This window comes from Cryptotermes secundus, unplaced genomic scaffold (assembly GCF_002891405.2).
Source record: "Cryptotermes secundus unplaced genomic scaffold, Csec_1.0 scaffold2009, whole genome shotgun sequence".
Lineage (NCBI taxonomy): Eukaryota > Metazoa > Arthropoda > Insecta > Blattodea > Kalotermitidae > Cryptotermes > Cryptotermes secundus.
In genome coordinates, this window is record NW_019733876.1 from 58840 (window position 1) to 79016 (window position 20177).

At 37.7% G+C, this 20177-nt stretch overlaps 1 protein-coding gene across 7 annotated transcripts in view; it reads right to left on the reverse strand.

Annotated features, from left to right (window-relative positions):
• Positions 1–17848, reverse strand: part of LOC111868352 (UDP-xylose and UDP-N-acetylglucosamine transporter) — a 46881-nt gene extending 29033 nt beyond the window's left edge. For all 7 annotated transcript variants that reach the window (XR_004513433.1, XR_002843495.2, XR_004513432.1 and 4 more), the window contains exons 1-3: positions 17620–17848; positions 11490–11603; positions 7202–7304 (exon numbers count right to left, since the gene is read on the reverse strand). Coding sequence is in view for 1 of the 7 variants with exons in the window: in XM_023858922.2 (XP_023714690.1) it covers positions 7202–7304; positions 11490–11603; positions 17620–17696 (294 nt within the window). In the remaining 6 variants the exon portion in view is untranslated. The remainder of the gene's footprint in view (positions 1–7201; positions 7305–11489; positions 11604–17619) is intronic.
• Between the last annotated feature and the right edge of the window lie 2329 nt (positions 17849–20177).

A 20177-nucleotide genomic window follows, 5' to 3' on the forward strand; every position in this document is an offset into this window, starting at 1 on the left:
CTGATCCTTTAAACACTGAGTAATCAGTATTAAGTCTGGATGGTAACTGAAACACCTGTGAAAATTTGCTCAATTGTCATCTTTTAAATTTCTAAGCCTCACAATTTTTGCATGGCTGTGTGTGAGCAGCTCTGTTGCAATGCATTTCTTATTCTTTCAACAATCTCTGGTGCATAAACTGAACACACACAGCTGACAGTCTCGATGTCCCAATAACATACAACTATTTCATCCTCTTTAAAATTATATCCCACTAATTGGTCTGTGTATGTCGATCTTAATGCAACGGGATGCTTAAATACAATATTTGAAAAATCATATTTGTTAAGTTAGTCTCTAAATGTGTATGTCATCTCAAATGTCAGAGGTGAGAGTAACAACATGCAAGGTATCAAGGAGTAAAACACAAGACTTGATCCCTAAGTTTGAGGCAACTAACAGTTCTCTTCACCTTCAGTTCAATAATTTTTGCACTTAAGAAAATTCATTGTGATGTATGACCCACTGCTAGGCAATGGCTCGGTAAACACATTACCGCAGAAGCGTATGTGTGCAACAATAGAATCTCCACTGCTTGGCAATGGATCAGTAAACAAGCCTTCTCTACAACAGAGAGGCTGTGTTTTCTGTGTGGTCCGTGGTAAGGGGTTATAAAGGGATACAGGAAGTCCTTCAAGTGAGAACCTGTGTGTAGGCGGGGTCGAATACCTCCACCATGAACCCTGCAAGTCGTAGGAGGCAACGGAAAGGAAAGTCTCAAATCTGAGACAGTAAAATATGGTTGCAAGTCCCAAGGGACTAGGACCTAAGAAAGCGTACGCTAGCAACAGCCAGTAGCAAATACAAAAGACAGACCTATCCTCTCGTCAGAGGGGGCGCCCCACAAAAACAAGATCGTAACTGCCAAACAGTAATAAATATCTGGTCATGAACCCCAGATTGGGCTCAACACCAAGACTGACTGACTGTCAGTCGCAATGTGACTTTGACTTTGAGTGAACTCGACTCAGGTTGAGTTCTGGAGATGGCAGTTGAAGGTGATTGAGAAGAAATGGCAAGAAAGGAATTGGGTAGTGTAAAGAATTCATATGTGAACTGAAGTAACAATGAGACTGCTATAAATCCACTACCTGGATACAACTAGTGAAGACTGACAATCCTACTGTGTGTGTAAGAGTGAAATGTAAAGTATGTATGTCAGCAAAACAGAAGTGTTGTAATTGCCTGTAGTTCCGAGTACTGTGTATAAGGTGTCAATAAATCCCATCTCATTACTCATGTGCAATGCCCTCCCCTTTTTGTGACAATATATTATACTACCTCTGCAGCATTACATCACAAGAAGTAGAGTACATCACGGCTGCCATGACTCCCCAGATTTTTTTTCAAATTTGTTTTATAAGGTAACAACTAACAAAACACTAAACTCTGACTTTAGACAGATGAAACTGTGCAAGGCCAATTTACACTCGAAGCCAGCGGTTCTAATGGCAATTGTCCTAACAAAACACTAAACTCTTCAGTTTAGACATATGAAACTGTGCAAGGCAATTTACACTCAAAGCCAGCGGTTCTAATGGCAACTGTCCTAACAAAACACTAGACTCTGAGTGCAGACATATGAAACTGTGCAAGGCCAATTTAAACTCAAAGCCAGCAGTTCTAATGGCAGTTTCATCTGTCTAAACTCTTGAGTTTAGACAGATGAAACTGTGCAAGGCCAATTTACACTCTAATGGCAATTGTCCTAACAAAACATGCAGTGACATCTCATGATATAACAATTCACTAATAAATCAAACCTTAAATATCTGAGGATCTTGGAGAATATCTTACTTTTTAAAGTCCTGAATTCAATTATCCAATTACAACCAGATAACTGGGACTTTACTGCATTTGTAACTGAAACATAAACCTCTAATTTTTGTATCACAAAATGTCTATCAGATGTGTACACTGCAGGAAGTCTGTGAAAACTGTTCCTGTTCAAGACATACTTCAATGGAGTCAACAGTCCAGTTTTCGAGATGCTTACATAAATGTCAAGCATGAACAGACAAGCACTGAGGATAGTCACATTTCAGTAAAATATGTCTGTTATTTAGATGTTTGTGTGCTATGGTTTATTTGAACGTGTTTATCTGTATTATTTGTCTGTTGTCTTATTGTAGTACCACTGACACTGGGTGAAAACCCATTTGCAGTTAAATAATAATTTTTACCAAGATGGCGGATGGTATTGAGGCGTCTAGAGTGAGCTCTAACATTTTATATAATAATGTAGTTCATAGTAGTGGAACTTCTTGTTTAAGTTGTATAAAACTAAAAAGGGAACTTCAAAGAGTGCAAGAGGATCTTAAAACTGCTCAGTTTATCATAGAGTTACTACAAAAAGAAGTTAGCTCAACATCGGAACAAGAATCCAGTGGTAACTATATCCACTGTAAGGAGTGCGATGAATGTGATACTGATGATTGGAGGCAAGTGAGAATAAGTCAGGCGACTAAGGAGAGAGTTAATTTACCACCTATTACTGACTACTGTGTTCACACAGCAAATCGCTATGCAGTGTTAAATAATCTTCAAGAACATAGCCAACCTAACCTACAACCTCTCACGAAGTACAAAGGCAGACCAATAGCAACAGTAGTTAACGGAGTCCCTAGTATGAGAAATCGCAAGAAATCGGAGCAAAAGCACAAAAATCAACAATCAAATAATACATGCAATATGGTAAAATCCAAGAAGCACAGCGTCCTGATACTTGGGGACAGCCATGCGAAAAGAAGTGCAGACCTTATAATGAACGAATTAAGTAAAGAGTTCGGGGTCATAGGAATTGTGAAACCAGGTGCCAGATCAAGTGACATATTAAATACCAATATTGACAAAAGGATGACAAAGAATGACATTGTAGTAGTGTGGGCTGGTACCAATGACATCGGCAAAGATAGAGCAAAGGAAGGAATAAACAACGTAATCAACTTTATAGAAAGGACCAGTCATACCAACATATTGATTATGGAAGCACCACACAGACATGACCTGGCTGATTGGTCTTGTGTCAACAGAGAGGTGATACGATTCAATAGACTTCTAGCCAAAAGAATGAAATCATATCAGCATGCAGCAATCTGCAGTATGGATCTTGGCAGGCAACACTTCACAAAACATGGGCTGCACATGAACAAAGAAGGGAAAGTAAAGATGTGTCAGCAGATAGCCAAATTAGTTAAACTGAAAGTGGGGGAAAGAGTCAACAGAACTACACCGTCAGAATCTAGAATCCATGTTGAAGCCATTCCACTAAACTATGAAGGAAACACTGTCCAGAAAAAGACTACAAAAACTCAACTGAATGAAACAGAGGAAGAGACAGCGGAAATTCAGGCGACTGCAACAGAGGACGAGACTGCAGAAATTCAAGGGACTGCAACGGAGGACGAGGTTACAGAAATCCAGGTGACTGAAGTAGAGGGTGAAACTGCAGAAAACCAGGCGAAGGAAGATAAGGCAACTCCAGTCGATCCATCCCTCAACAGAGTGGTGTCATCCAGTGGAGACCAGCAGCAGGAAATCCGAATGTCAACCAGGAAAAGGAAGCTCCCAGTAAAGCTAAGTAAAGATTTTTTATAGATAAGCATAATAATAAGAATAGTACTGGTACTCTCAAGAATACTAACAAAATGAGTGCAAACATCCAAATAATACATCAAAATGTTCAAAGTCTAAGTAACAAGAAACTAAATATAGAAGTGCTATTAACAAACAAAATGCTAGAATCAGATATACTTTGTATCACTGAACATTGGTTAGATGAAAGAGAAATAGGTTATTATAACTTTGAAAACTACTCCTTGATTTCAAAATTTTGTAGGAAAAATAAATTGCATGGAGGTTCATGCATTTATGTCAAAACAAACCTAGATGCAAAACCTTGTAACCTATTTGAAAGCTTAAATCAAGAAGAGCACTTTGAGGCCAGCATAATTGAACTTATACAATTTAATACTATCATAATCTGTATATATAGAACTCCTAACAGTAACATCAACATATTTATAAAAAATCTGGACAAAATACTTAACAGTCTAACCAACAAAGGGAAGAATATTATTATTGTAGGAGATCTCAATGTAGATTTTATAAAAAAAAGTGTAAATCCACAATTGCAGACAATGCTGGACTCATATGGCTTACAAGCAATAGTTGATGTCCCAACAAGAATAGGACCTACAAGCCAAACAGCCATAGACCAAATAATACTAAACAGGGGCTTATGGGAATACAACTATAAAGTGGCAGAAACAGGGCTCTCTGATCATAATGCCCAAATACTACAAGTATATATGCACTATAAGAATAAAAAAGGACAAGGTAGAATAACTAAGGAGTTCAAATTAGCTAGACTTTACAGTGAGGAAAACGTACAATATCTAAATTATTTACTAGGAAAAGAGACTTGGGAGCTTGTTTTTAAGCAAAATGAGGCGAATGTTGCATACAATGAATTTTTAGGCATCTTTCAGTACTGTCACAATATAGCTATGCCTAAAAAATGGGTAAAAATTAAGCAGCAAGAAAATAAATGGATTACCTTAGGCATACGGGTATCAGGAAATAGACTTAGGACTCTTCATAGCCTAATGAAGGAAGGAAACACATCTGAAGAACTTAAAAAATACTATAGCCAGTACAAAAAAATATACAACAAAGTTATCAGCGAGGCTAAAAAGTTACACAACAACATGCGAATACGATCATCTGGGAATAAATCAAAAGCCATGTGGGATTTAATCAAAGAAGAATTAGGCAATCAGCAAAAAGTTCCAAAGAACATTGAAATAGAAGTGACTGGAACAGCTATACAGGATCCCAAAGAAATAGCCAATGTTTTTAATGATTACTACACTAACATTGCCCAGCATATCCGGAGTAACAATCCGATAGCACAAAATAATGTAGACAGGATAAATACAATAAAATACAACAGCAATAGCATGTTCTTAATCCCAACCACTGAAAAGGAGGTGGTAGACATAATTAAAACACTGGGTAATAAAAAGTCAACGGGCATAGACGATATTCCAGAGTTCATTATTAAAAAATGTCATTCTCAACTAGCAAATGCTCTAACATACATAATAAATCTGTCATTTTCATCTGGTTACTTCCCTGACCAACTAAAAATAGCAAAAGTGAAACCTTTGTATAAAAAAGGTTGTACTGCTACTGTTGATAACTACAGGCCAGTATCATTAATTTCTGTTTTTTCTAAAATAATTGAAAAAATTATGCACAGGAGACTTCTATCATTCATAAATAAGTATAGCATAATTAACAACAAACAACACGGATTCTGTAAAGGGAAATCAACACATACAGCAATCACGGAATTTACAAAGATGGTCTACAAAGCACTAGATGAAAAAGAAGCAAGTATAGGGTTATTTTTAGATTTATCAAAAGCGTTTGACCTAGTAGACCATGACATATTACTAAGAAAAATGGCAAGAATGGGAATACGAGGGGTTACACTAAGGTGGTTCCAAACATATTTAAAAAACAGGGAGCAAGAAGTAGAAATTACATACAGATGTAAACAAACTAATCGAATCAGTAATTACCTATCCCGAAAGAGACCCATTAGCCATGGCGTCCCACAAGGTTCTGTTCTGGGACCAGTGTTGTTTCTATTATACATAAATGACCTAGAGGCTGTCATAGAGCATGGGAAACCAACGTTCTTTGCTGATGATACTAGCATTTTTATAACAGGAAATAGCGCCAACGAAATTCAAAGGAAAACAAATGAAACAATAAACAAACTCACAGAGTGGTTTGAGTGGAATCAATTAACTATTAACAAAGAAAAAACAATAGCAATAGCCTTTCATCATCCTCAAAAACTACAACTCGAATGCCCTTCAATAAAGATTTATGACACTGTCATCAATTACACAGATCACTCAAAATTTCTGGGAGTCTGGCTAGATAAGCATCTGAGATGGACTATACATACGCAAAAGTTAGCAAACAATTTATGTAAAATATGTTTTGGCCTAAGAGTAGTCAGAAGAGTGACTGGATTAGAGACTGTCCGCACGTTATATTTTGCTTATTTCCAATCTTTGCTATCATATGGACTGATATTTTGGGGTAACTCAGTAAAAGCAAAATTGATATTTAAATTACAAAAGAGAGCTATAAGAGCTATGACCCAGGTCCCAAAAACAACTAGTTGTAAACAAATTTTCAAATCATTACATATATTACCTTTACCATCTTTGTATATATACGAAATTTTAATATACATAAAATCCAATTTAAATGATTTCACAACCAACTCAGGATTACACTCATACAATACAAGGAAAAAAGACGACTTACACATCGTCCCATGTAATACAAGTCTATACAAGAACAACTTTAACAATGTAGGAATTCGACTGCTAAATCATTTACCACTACATATTAAAGAGATACCAGTACTATTCAAGTTCAGAAGTGCTTTGAAAACTTACCTACTTAATCATTGCTTCTACAAAGTGGATGAGTTTCTCTTGTATGGGGCAAGCACTAGCTCTAATCAATTATAATCACATAAGTAATGAATAATTGGTTTTGGAGAATAATTGGTTTTGGAATCGCTACTGCGCAGTTTTCTTTTCCCTTTTCCAGCAACCAAGCTAACACAGTGGAGATTTACCGGAACAGGCTACTCTGGAGATATGCAGACTTCAAGAAGCTTCACCAGCACTACAGAGACCAGGACCATAAACTACAGTGAAGCAACATACCAGACAATATTATCTCTAAGGCCGTGCCACAGCTTAAGCGGTTAGTCGCTGGCTTCCCACCGAGGCGGTCTGGTCCAGTGGGATTTGTGATGGACAAAGTGGCACTGGGGCAGGTTTTCTCCGAGTACTTCGGTTTCCCCTGCCAATCTTCATTCCATCAAACTCTCCATAACCATAACCACCCAGGATATATATCATTCGAATCATAATTTTATTATCTTTGTATACTATTATATCATTGTGTTATATATTGTATTATTATTATTATTATTACTATTATTACTATTATTATTATTACTTATTGTATTGTAAAGTATTTGACTTGTCCTATATCATGTACAATGATCCATGGATATGATATGAAATAAATAAATAAATAAATAATAAATAATAATACTTACAGCCCTAAATATCATGTGAAGGGGCATGGGAATGTTGAAATTGAATGCATAATTATTGCACACATTAGCACAGAAGAACATAGCAACAAGGATGGCATAATCTCTGTAAAGAAAGAAGGAAAATGTTTATTTAATGCTACACAATATGGCTCAGTATGGAGTGGCATGAAATGCTTTATGACTACAATTAATTGCATTTATGCAGTAAAATTATATTTAAAGAAATGGTCAAGGTGAGAGAAATTATGTTTAACCCTTCAGCATGGTTTGCCATACATGGTACGCTGGTATTTAAATGGTCCTACCTGCGGTTTGCCATACACCGTACGCTAAGCTGTAAGCTTAATTTCGAAGGTCCATAAATATGGAATGAACCATGCCAGCATGACGATTGCACTGGGCTGTTGTGAACAGAATTAGCTCTCTGTTCGTGTAAACATAACATTCAATCTCCTGCAGCTTTGCCAGTCAGTCTAAATAGAACGCTGACCTCACAGTTACGATGGCAGCTATGATATCAACATACCATACAGATGATATGCGTGTGGTTGTGAATAAAGCAAACAAACAAGAAACAAAGCCCTTGGTTGTTTGTGATTACAACAGAAACATGCTAGGAGTGGATCTGAGGGATCAAATGCTACAGCCGTACTTGCTTGAAAGAAAGAAGAGTACTAAGTGGTATCAGAAGTTATTCAAGAGGCTACTCAATGCAGCAATACATAACACAATGGTCATATATCGGTGTCTCCCGAATAACAAAAACATGGGCACGCTAAAGTTCAGACTTTCACTAGCACAAGGCCTCGTGGAAAATCACGGTTCTGGTTTTCCTCATCCTGTATACGGCCATCCATCAGTTGAGCCGATGCATAAAAGACTCACAGAACGACATTTCCTGGAGCGTATTCCAGCCAAAGGAAAAAAGCAAAGCCTCAAAAAAGATGTGTGGTGTGCGCAAAACATGGTAAAAGGAAAGAATTTATTTTTGGTGTAGTGAATGTGAGGCAGGGTTGTGTTTAGATGGATGTTTCAAGAAATAACATACGAAACTCAAATTCTAATCCACTTGCTTCCATCGCTCAGATACAGGGCGCTCATATTATAAGGTAAGATTATAAAACCATCTTTTAAGATGATTTCAGTGAAAAATTCATAATTATACCTCATATAGTTCAAAAGTTATGATACATAATATAATTTAGGGCAAATTTTAAATGGGAAATTAAAAAATACTACCGCAGGAGGCCCAACAACAGCGATATTTAAATGCCCGCGCTGAAGGGTTAAGGCACACTTCAAGTTACCTGTTAAGTTTCTCAAACAACCTTCAAACACTGTAGTGCACCTATGATGTGTTCATAGCATCTATTATTCACAGTTTTATGTGCAACACCACATCGCACAAAACTTATTAACTTCAAAAGTTTAAAAGTTCACTACATGTTTCAGCCAATATGGCAAAACACACAGCAAGGAAGAACACAACACACCAACCCCAATACACAAGCACATCAAAGGGAGCTGCATATATATTAACAACAGAAAACAACAGTTTCCTCATCAAAAGATTTTAACACCTGATGATGGCAATATTGGCCAAAACATGTAGTAAACTTTTAAAGTTAATAAGTTTTGTGGGATGTGGTGTTGTACAAAGGACTATGAATAATAGAGGCTAAGTGAAAATTGCAAAAGGATGCTACAATATAATACTAGTGTTCATACAGATCTCATACATGACCACTCAGAAGCTCTACAGAGGAAAGCAAGTGGTGGTGTGAGATCAGGAGGGTGCAAAGGATATGGGAATTGGTTTCTCTGGAAATACTGTATCCTCAGAAAGCCTACAGCAGTATGGCCTTTTCCATGAGAAAATGTAAAGGTAAAGATGTCCCTGTGCTTAACTAATTAACCACTATACAATGAAGATATGTGGGGCAATCCAAAAGTTTCTGAAATTTGAATTTTGCGCACGAATGGTTATGACTACATCGAAATACCACTAGGTGTCTCCTCACACATCCTTCTTGAATCAGTGTGGCAAGCGCCGTCAAGTTGAGTGGTTGGGTTTATTGTTGGTGAACGTATTTCCATTGTTGTGTTTCCGTGAGTTTGCAGTTTTGCGATGGCTGACCTGGGTGAGCAGCGTGTCTGTATAAAGTTTTGTTTCAAACTTGGGAAAACCGCTGCAGAAACGCACCAAATGTTGAAGCAAGCTTTTGGTGAAAACAGTTTAGGCCAGACACAAACTTACAACTGGCATAAGCGTTTTAAAAATGGTCGAACATTCACTGATGATGACTATCGTTCGGGACGGCTGTCAATGGGCAAAACACCAGAAAATGTCACAAAAGTTAGGGATCTGATTCTGCAAGATCATAGACTGACCATCCAAGACCTCTGTAACACCTTGGGACTAAGTTATGATGTCAATGAATTTTGTCAGAGGAACTGAACATGAGGAGGATTGTGGCGAAGTCTGTGCCACGACTGCTGCAAAATGAACAGAAGGAGAATCGCTTGGAAGTTTGCAGGGAACTTCAGCAACAACTTCAAGAGGATCCAAACTTTCTTTCGAAGGCTGTCACTGGCGATGAAATTTGGGTTTATGGCTATGACCCTGAAAGCGAGCAGCAATCATCGCAATGGAAGAGCCCTTCTTCACCTTGGCCAAAAAAAGCTTGACAAGTCAAGAGCAACATTAAGTCCATGTTGATCTATTTTTTTGATACTGACGGGATTGTTCATAAGGAATTTGTCCCTCCCGGTCAGACAGTCAATAAAGAGTTCTATCGTGATGTTCTAAGGTGTTTGAGGGAGGACATGAGGAGAAAACGTCCAGAGAAGTGGTGCACAAACGACTGGGTACTCCACCATGACAACGCACGACTGCATACGGCTTACATTGTGCAGGAATTTTTGGCTAAAAACAAGATGGCAGTTGTTCCCCGCTTACCATACTTGCCAGACTTAGCTCCATGCGACTTCTTTCTCTTACACAAGATGAAAATCAAGTTGAAAGGGCGAAGATTTGATACAGTTGAGGAAATTCAAGCGGAAATGCAGATGGTACTAAACACCCTAACAAAGAAAGACTTCCACGATGCATTTGAAAAGTGGCAGAAACGCTGGGATCGGTGTATGCGCTCCCAATGGGACTACTTTGAAGGTGATGGTGCAGAATAAGATCTAGGTAAGATGTAATAGTTTTTATTAATATATTTCGGGAACTTTTGGATTGCACCACGTATATGGGGACTGATGTAGAAATCCACATTTTCTTGACCTTGGCACTAGTTGGATTCTGTGGCTACAACTACAATTTTTTGAGGCATAGTTGTCATTTTGTTGCATAGTGACCCAGCAGCATATACCGAGAAACTAACGGTTCTCTGCAACATGTAGCAAAATGCATATTCTGCACATACGCACTAACAGAGGTGCTTTCACTTATCACACCATTTTATACCAGGTAATACTACCCATATATACATATATATATATATATATATGTATCATGGATCTCAAATGCTTATAACATATAACAAGACTATGGGATGAATGACTGTGTAATCATGGTTTGATTCCTGGTAGGGACAAGAGAGTTTTCTTTTTTTCCATAGTGTCTGGACTGGATCCGGGGCACATCCAGCCTTCTATATAATTGGCATGGATGGCTGTTTCCCCAGAAGTAAAGCCACAGGAGAGTGAAACTGACCACTCATCTCCACCCACTTGCAAGGTAAAGAATGGTGTAGCTATACCTCCACTACCTGTGTCCTTATGGCATAGTGCTTAATTAAGTAGAGGGATAACTTTAATATAACAACCCTGACACCAATCTTTTCACACCACAAAAGAAAAGCACAGAACTGAAATACATACATTAATGATGCTTTCTTCCACTTACATATTATTAATTCATATGTTACTGCTGTTTCTTCATATTCCCACCTCAACCCTACGTATTAAGCATTTTCAGAAAAGAACGAAGGATGCACATGAGAGATTTGAGTTCTCAAGCTACTGACTACGAATGGTACTATTTTCTGGAATCTTATCCTATGTAGCTTGAAAGAAGTTTATCAGTGTTTTGGAAGTATGTACACTTTGACTCTGAGGATGGAAGCAGTATGTTCCTCTGAAACACTGGTAAACTTCAGCCAGACTATACATTCCAACATCCAAGTAGACAGCATTCTTTAAAGGAATACCACGTACTTATGGCTGATGTGGTATGAACTCCTTTACACTATCAATTTAAATTAAGCAAAAACATACTAACTTGATTCCAATCCTTGGCTTCTTGGTACCAAAGTGAGCTGTAAAGATGAAACCTTCAAGAGCTATAATAAAAAACTGGGAAAATGTAATTATATTGCCACTTGATGGATCTTCCCTGGAAAGAAACAAATCAAATTAACAGAAGTGAACAGCTGTTGCAAAGTAATCAACTTACAAATAAGACATAAAATTTAAGTTGAAAAAAATGCACTAAAATTCCTTTGGGCAATCATCTGCATGACTGTTCAGCACATAATCAATGTCTCAGAAGTACTACTGTCTCCATCAGGGCTGATACTCACATATACAAGTACATAAATAATTCAGACAATGAAAAGCCTGTTTCTCATTGTTTGTGTGTTGGGCGAAGGGAGGAGTGAATGAAGTTGAGCAATCCACACTCCCACCATAGATCTGGTTCTGCATTGCATAACCTGAAGAGTGGTCCCATCTGTTGGCTAGCCCCTGTCCACTGTGATCGCTGATTACTGACTCCAAACAATTCAGTGCCACAAGACTTTACAGACTTCACTGGTAATGGGTGCTACATGATATAAAAATTTCGAATCTTTCATAAGCAGGCTACACACTTACCACTACATGAGAAATTGCTATCCTAAGTCAGTTATGACATAGTATTTATCTTCAGGAAAGTCCTGTCAAGGAGAACTTAACAGTAACTACATCATTGTTGCTATAGTAGATCTAGTCTAACAATTTTACATCCATACACTTTTTATTAATGGAAAATTCTACAAAAAAAACACAGAGTAGCCATGGAGACATCATTTTCCTGTGAAGTGGCTGATTATTTTGTGGAATATTTTGAATAACATGCACTGAGCACTGCCTTCCAAAGAAACATCTTTCTGGTATACATATGCGGATGGTAAGTTTGTCATCTGGAGCATATGAAATTGAGGAAATGCAACATTCAAACATGTATATGGACATCAAGTTCACTATGGAAACAGAAGACATCAGCCAGCTGCCTTATATGTACATGCTAATGATCAATGACTTAAGACGGCTCATTGGGATACCCTGTATGTGGAAAACCCATTCATATGGACCTCTGCCTTCATGCAGATTCATATCATCACCCACAACAAAATCGTGCAAGGGTTCTCTGTGCCAAGACACTCTGTGACACAGATAATCTGAATATTTCAGATCTACAGGAAACATTTATATATAATGGTTACAACACAACAGATCTGAACAGATCTATGCATCCTAAACATAAAACACCCACAAAGAGAGACAGACTGAGTGACAGAAGGGCACATTATCATTCTAACAGATTAAACTGAACAAGGATGGCCAACATCCTGACTTGGAAGAATTCACACATGTTTAGGCAAGTGAAGAATGAGTTGGAACTGAAGGTCTCAGGGGTTTAAGCGCCACACAAGACATGGGGAAGAGAGGATATTCCAGTGAGACAAGATACAAGGAATACTTTAAGAACCTAAGCCTGTTTCATTCAGACAAATCTGCAGTCTTGGAACATATCACTGAATGAAGCCATCAAATCCCATTCTAAGGTTCTCAGATACATATTACCAAAAAACAGGTTACATGGACAAACTTGTCAATGAGGTAATCAAATTATGCATTCATCTGAATAACCTATATAGGAAGAAGTGTTTCAAGCTATGCTAGTCATGGAACCATACACTCTCTTCATGCACATGTTACTCACTGAGAGCTTCCTTTAACTGTATTCCTCAAGTTCCTCCTCCGCAAGAGAATTATACCAACTGAACGACAGCTGCTTGTCAGCAATTTAGTGCCACTTTTTGTGGACAGAGGGTGTTGCGTGGTCAGCGCAACAGATTCCCACGGCTGTTAATCTCAGTTTTCTAGACTGGAATTACTGAAGTTAAAGTCCCTAATTCAATGGCAGGATACACACGATACAGTAGCTTCAGTTGGGATAATATACTCTGATTTTCATTAGGTCAGTCAGGAATAACTGACCACTGAAGTTCTTGTGATGCTGATAGATGCATTACGCCCTCTCCTGAGCTACATGTATCCAGTCCACACCCTCACTCACTACATCTTTAAGGTTTTAAGACTACAACTTTGTACGCAATTCTTACCTCCCCCAACATACATATTCTAACCATTTCATCCTCCATTTACTCATCATCAGCAGCAGCAGAAAATCTACCCTATTTTAGCAACAGTCTTCCTCAGAAAATTTAGACCATCCGATTTTCACTTCTTTGGAGCTTTTAAATTCTATCAAATGCAACAATGTTTTTAATAATACCTTTACACATTTCAGCCAGTGATGGCCATTATTGGAAGGTGACCAACACTTCAAAGGAAATGCTCTACACTTATTACATGGAGGTGTTGTCTTGTAATAGTTAAAAACACTAAAAAGTAAAAAGTAAAGGTATCCTTGTAACAGGCTGTGGAGGCCCTTAGGGTTGTGAAATGTTGGGGCTCCCACACTGTCTAGACCAGTGATGGGCAAACTTTTTTAGGAAGGAGCCAAAGAAAAAAGAAAAAACTTTAGGCGGGCCAATATAATTTATTAAAAACAATAATGGTAGATTTTACAAAATTCTTGTAATACTAAGCCCTATTAATGATTGAAAGATTATGAAGGAGAATGTGATGAATGAAACTGTGACTGCATTTCCAAAATTTTCTCATAATCTGGTTCGAACTGGGATGCACTGATTCTCAGAAGTGAAGTTAAATGCTCATCTGTCAGTCTGTTTCTAATACAACTCTTTCGAAGTTTCATTGTAGAAAACACCTGTTCACATATATAGGATGAAGCAAACATAGCAGTGACTTTCTGGGCATGAGACATCAGATTTGGGAAACTGGATTTCGACAAGGACTTGTAGAACTCTAATTTTGGGACATTGAGAAACAACTGTTTCAGTTGAGTGTTTACATTGCAACTCAATTAATTCAAGTTGCAAGTCCGGTTTCACTGTTTCACAGTCTACATTAAAAGGCATACTGAAAACATCCAAGTCTTTTTCAATGGCACTGAAGTCTTGAAATCTTCGTTCAAATTCACCACGGAGTCTTCTCAGGCTATCCTCGTAGCTCCTAAGCTTGTCCTTCATCACTGGGGCTATTGAATTTAACCTCGGGAAGTGAGACAAGTCATTCTTAGCTAGCTGATCTGCAAACAGAACAAGTTGTAGTTTAAAACTTCTGATATGGCCCCAGATATCATCAATAAATTGATTTTTTCCTTGCATCTTGACATTCAACTTGTTCAGGTGGCAGAGAAGATCTGTGAAAAATGCAAAGTCCGAAAGCCATGCAGTATCTTCCAGCATTTCACATTCTACAGACCACTGTTTCTCTTGGAAGAATGACACTTTTCGTCTTTCAGCTGCCAAACTCGCTCGAAGACGCGTCCCGCGCTAAGCGACCTTACTTTCGAGTAGTACAGTAAATCAGAGTATTCAGACTGCATGGAGTCAAGAAACTCTCCAAACTGTCTGTGAGTAAGCCCTCGAGATCGAATGGCATTAACAAGCTTCACAACGACATCAAGCACAGGTTTCATATCCAAGGCAGATTTACACAGGGCGTCTTGATGTATGACGCAATGCAGAAATACAACATTGTTCTCGGGATATTCTTGATTAAAGATCCCAACAAATCCAGATTTTGTCCCTGTCATACTTTGTGCTCCATCTGTCGTAATACTGCATATGCTAGTTATAGGTACTTTCAAAGTTGAAAGGCCTTCCAGAAATTCATGAAAAATATCTGACCCTGTTGTAGTTCCCTTTAACGACCGCATGCATGCTAATTCCTCTGTAATAGAGAAGTTTTTGTCAACACATCTTATAAATAATAGCAACTGTGCAGTATCATTTATATCAGTGCTTTCATCCATAGTAATGGAGCAGAATTTAAATTGACCAATCCTTGATTCCAACTGTGATAATATGTTTTTATCTATGACTTCGATTCTAGAAGTCACTTTTTCGAGATAAGCTTACAGTTTCAAAATCCTTTGTCCTGTCAGGACATAAAATATCACAAACTTTGAGCATGCAGTGTTTAACAAACTCCCCATCAGAGAGAGCTTTGTTACTTTTAGCAATATTGTATGCTACAACATAACCTGCATGTGTAGCTGCTTTCTGAGAACTATTTACTTTCTTAAAAATACTTTGCTGACCTGACAGTTTTTTACGTAGGTCTTCTGCTTTTTGTTTCCTTTCATCTTCGGTCATGGCTCCATAATTAGCATTCTTATGCTTAGAGATGAAGTGCCGGGAAATGTTGTATTCTTTGTAGACTGCTATGGTTTCATTGCAGATAAGACACAGTGGTTTATCCTTAAAAGCTGTGAAAAAGTACTTCCAAGTCCATTCATCTTTGAAAACACGGCACTCTGAATCAACTTTACGTTTTTTAGTTGACATCTTAGGGCTGAAATGTTTCACGAATGTGCACAGTAAAACTAGCAAACACCTACAACAATAGTGCGACCGGGTCTGAATAAAAGAATGTGGTGTTAGTAGCCAGCTGCAGTGGATGTAATGTGGAGGGGGTACAGCGAGGAGGCTCCGTTGCCAGTTTTACTCTTCGCTACAAAAATGCCAGCAGCCAGTGCCTCACTCTCAAATGTTAACATAGCATTCCAATACCATAGTGGATAAGTAAATAAATTAATCTGTGGTCACTAGGCTAAACATAAAAGGGAGGAAAGAAGAAGAAAATAATCCAGAATTATTTATTTTCCTTAATTCTTCTTCTTTTTATTCGACAGATTAGGAATCATTTCGCGGGCCGGATAGAACCTATCAGGGGGCCGTGTCTGGCCCGCGGGCCGTAGTTTGCCCACCACTGGTCTAGACAATTGGCTCACAGATGGTGAAGTTGTCAGCCTTACGTGCTGGCTGCCCTTTACCCCCAGGAAAATTCCTGGTACTCATGTCTGTTAGAGGCTGAGCTGACCCTAGGGCCATAGTGTGGCTGGAAGGATTAGGTAAATTGAAAAAATCCACCTCATTGGGATTCGGTCCTGCGACCTTCCAGCTTGTAGCAGAGTGCCTCAACCAACTACACTACCACATGCACTGTCTCCATCCAGGGGAATAGTTAAAACACTTGTACTTAAAATATGTTTTTTAAAAGTAACAGAATTTTTGATTGAGTAAAATCCTGATGTGAAGACCAATGATGGTCACGTTCCTTCACACTAGTTCTGTATTCTGCTGATTGTGTGTGTAGCATGGATGGGATTGTGGTGTTGTGTTTTAGTTTATTCTTTAAACATGTTTTAACCCTTACAAGACGACACACACATGTAATACATGTGAAGCATTTCCTTTAAAATGTTTGTCATCTTCCATATAAAGGCGTTATTCTATTATAAAAATACATTGTTTTTTTTTGATAGAATTTAATCCTAATTTTACTTATTTTACTTTCCTTAATACCTTCTGATGAAAACTGGAGGAAAACCTTACTAAACTATGGCCATGTCATATCTGATTCAATTCAGCATTCAAAATTATTCCATCCTTCAATTTGTTTACTTGCAGTTTATTTAACGACTCCATCTGTAACTCGGACTTTATATCGTTCAATTATTGGATTATAGTGAATAATGCATTGGAAAGGTAATGAAATGGCCTTTTTTAAGGCCCTATCCCAGGTTTTTTTGGGAGGAATACCACGAAAAATCTCAGCCTAGATATTCAGTGATCAAGCTGGAACTCAAACCATTCACCTCCTGCATACAAGTCCGAAACGTCTACAGTTCAACACTGGCGTAAAACTTACTACAAACGCTTCAAACACGAAAATTAAAAAGCTATCAACCCAAAATTTAAAATCCGTTATTAACCCTGTTAGAAAATTCTACTGATTGCATCACTGAAATATGACTAAAAGGCTGAAATCAAAGCAATGATTCAAGGTACAACTATCGAAAGATGACAGAAATTTATTTCCTGGGGCTGCAATCCTTGTATGTACCGTACATAACATTGTTTATATGCTGTAATGCAAATAAATTTCGTAGAATGCAAATGTCTTCGCAGAATAAAAGAAAGTTGTAAAGATGACTATGCACTTTTACAAAATTAAACGGCACGTAAAACGTGTATCATACCACCACTTACTTCACTAATAATTCAAGGAACACCACATTGCTACAACATCCTACAAACACCATGACAATTGCTAATGCAGATTTCATTTTGATTATTATATTGTGAACTTCAGCTTTTTCCTTTAAGAGAATAATGTTAAGCACATTTTATAACAGGCCAACATAACCTTAGCAAACATTTGACCACACATCGACTAACTCGGACTAACCGTCCTCTTCTCCACAGACGTACTGTACCGATCCGTGGTGAGCTAACATCGTCACGTCCATGACGTCCATGACTACCGCATAAGGTGAACAGACGCACGGATTAACAACAGATATACAACGGGTGCAATGTTTATCATTCAGTCGACACATTTCTGATGTAAACACATGATGGGTGCGCATGTACAGCGTTTAGGGTTATGTTTCATTTATGCCTACAAAAATTCGCATTCCAGTTCCAGAATAAGCCACGGGACGAAAAGAACAGAAAATGATAACATGACACACCCATAGACCAGCATATAATAACATCAACATAAGGTTAAGAAAACCAACATATACCCCTACCCAAACATACAAAGTTATACAACGTGGCCACGAAGTCCCTTCGTGGTTTTGAAAAGTGTGGCGCGTAAACAAATTGAGCAAGCCACATGCAATTTGCGGCAGATCATGGAAGTTTCCTTTTGCCGCCAACAGATGGCATAAACGGCCATCTTTACGTTTCTAAGTCGTTGGTGAACTTGTGCAAGTTATTCAACGAAATCAAAACTGTAAACATTTCAACTGATGCCGACATAGCATTAAGTACAAGATTCAAATTGTGACTAGCACATTGAAAATATTTTGCTTTAAATCTGGCCTTCATTCATTACATGCCCTGCTTATTACAGCTCCTTTGTAATTTTGACGACCAGTTTGATTTAGATCCAGATCAGTCTTTTGAATCATCTTAGTTTCTGAAGTACTGCTGCTGAATGATAGTACACTACAGTAAGTCATGGAACACATTGTCTCCCAGCAGGTTTGTTGGGACTTCTGTGATGGCCATTTTAAATGGAAATATATCGAATAACTAAACTCAGGTGATAGATTTTGGCAATATCCAACATGCTGTCTGAAATGCCAGTAACCAATGCTGCCTCCAATTTTACCACAAATAACCGGCATGTATGACATACTGCCCATCAAAGACTGTAGAGTAACAACGCCCTACATGTTTTATTTGCTAAATAATAACAGGAATTTGGAAATCACTTGTTATTCTGCTTTAAATCTCTAGGAAGCAAGTGATAAAGTTGACATGGCCCATTGATGATGATAAATCTTTTCATATTAATACTGAGTATGCTGATAATCTTTTCATATTAATACTGAGGGTTTTGTAATTAACTTCATGACCTTTATCTGGAACATTTGAAATGGTGTCAGCAGTGTTGTTATTATTATTGTTGTTGTTATTATTGATACAGTACTACAAGTTCATGGCACTTGCTCAGAAGTGTTGGATCATAAACATTTCAACACGATTGAATAGCTAAAATTAAGTCTTCAACTTCATGATTTTCTGCTGGTTGGTGATCTTTATAATCACTTGAGATATCTTTGTGAGGCTTTATACAACTTTTCACTTTTCTCTTTCATTAATGTTTATTCCACTTATCCACTTATGTGTTTGGATTTACTGTTCTTTTCTTCTGACACAGATTGATGTAGTTAACAACAGATATAAACGAAAATGTAGATCACTGATCAATAATACAACCATAGTAATAAAGGAATGGTACAGTACTGGAACAGTAATTTCTACACATATAGCACAAACAGTTCCTTTATTCCTAACAATTGCAGCAAAGTCCATCAGTCACGTGTAGAGATTTGATATAATGTGAAACAAGAAACGTCTAGAACATATGAATATTTCTCATGTCCCTAAATCATTTAAAATTATTTAATTAATAAAATAAGTGGAATGATTTTGATACCTACTAAAATATAATTGTAAATTATTCTGTTTCAGCTGTAAAAGGAAAGTAAAAGTAAAGCTATCCCTGTAACAGGCTGTGAAGGCCCATAGGGTTGTGAGACGTTGAGGGTCCCACATTATCTAGACAATCGGCTCAAAGATGGCAGTAAGGTTGTCAGCCTTACGCGCTGGCCGCGCTTTACTCCCCAGGAAAATTATTTAATGAATTCCTGGTATTAATTTCTGTTAGAGGCTGAGTAAACTCCAGGGCCTAGTGTGGCTGGTAGGATTAGGCCAATTGAAAAAAATGCAATGACCTCATCGGGACTTGAACACGTGACCTTCCAACTTGTAGCATAGCCCCTCAACCAACTACGCTACTGTGTGCCCCTGCAATATACCAAAATCAGTTGTTGATTATAACAAAATTTAATACTATGACTTTCATATCATTTTCAGATTAACATTAAGATTATTACATCTACATCACAAGCCTCCAAAACAGTTTATTATATATTACACAAAATATAGAATACTCTGTGGGAACACAACAAAATCACAAAAACCAACGACTGACTCAATGATGTAAAGCATCACTCAAAGAATTTTGTTGT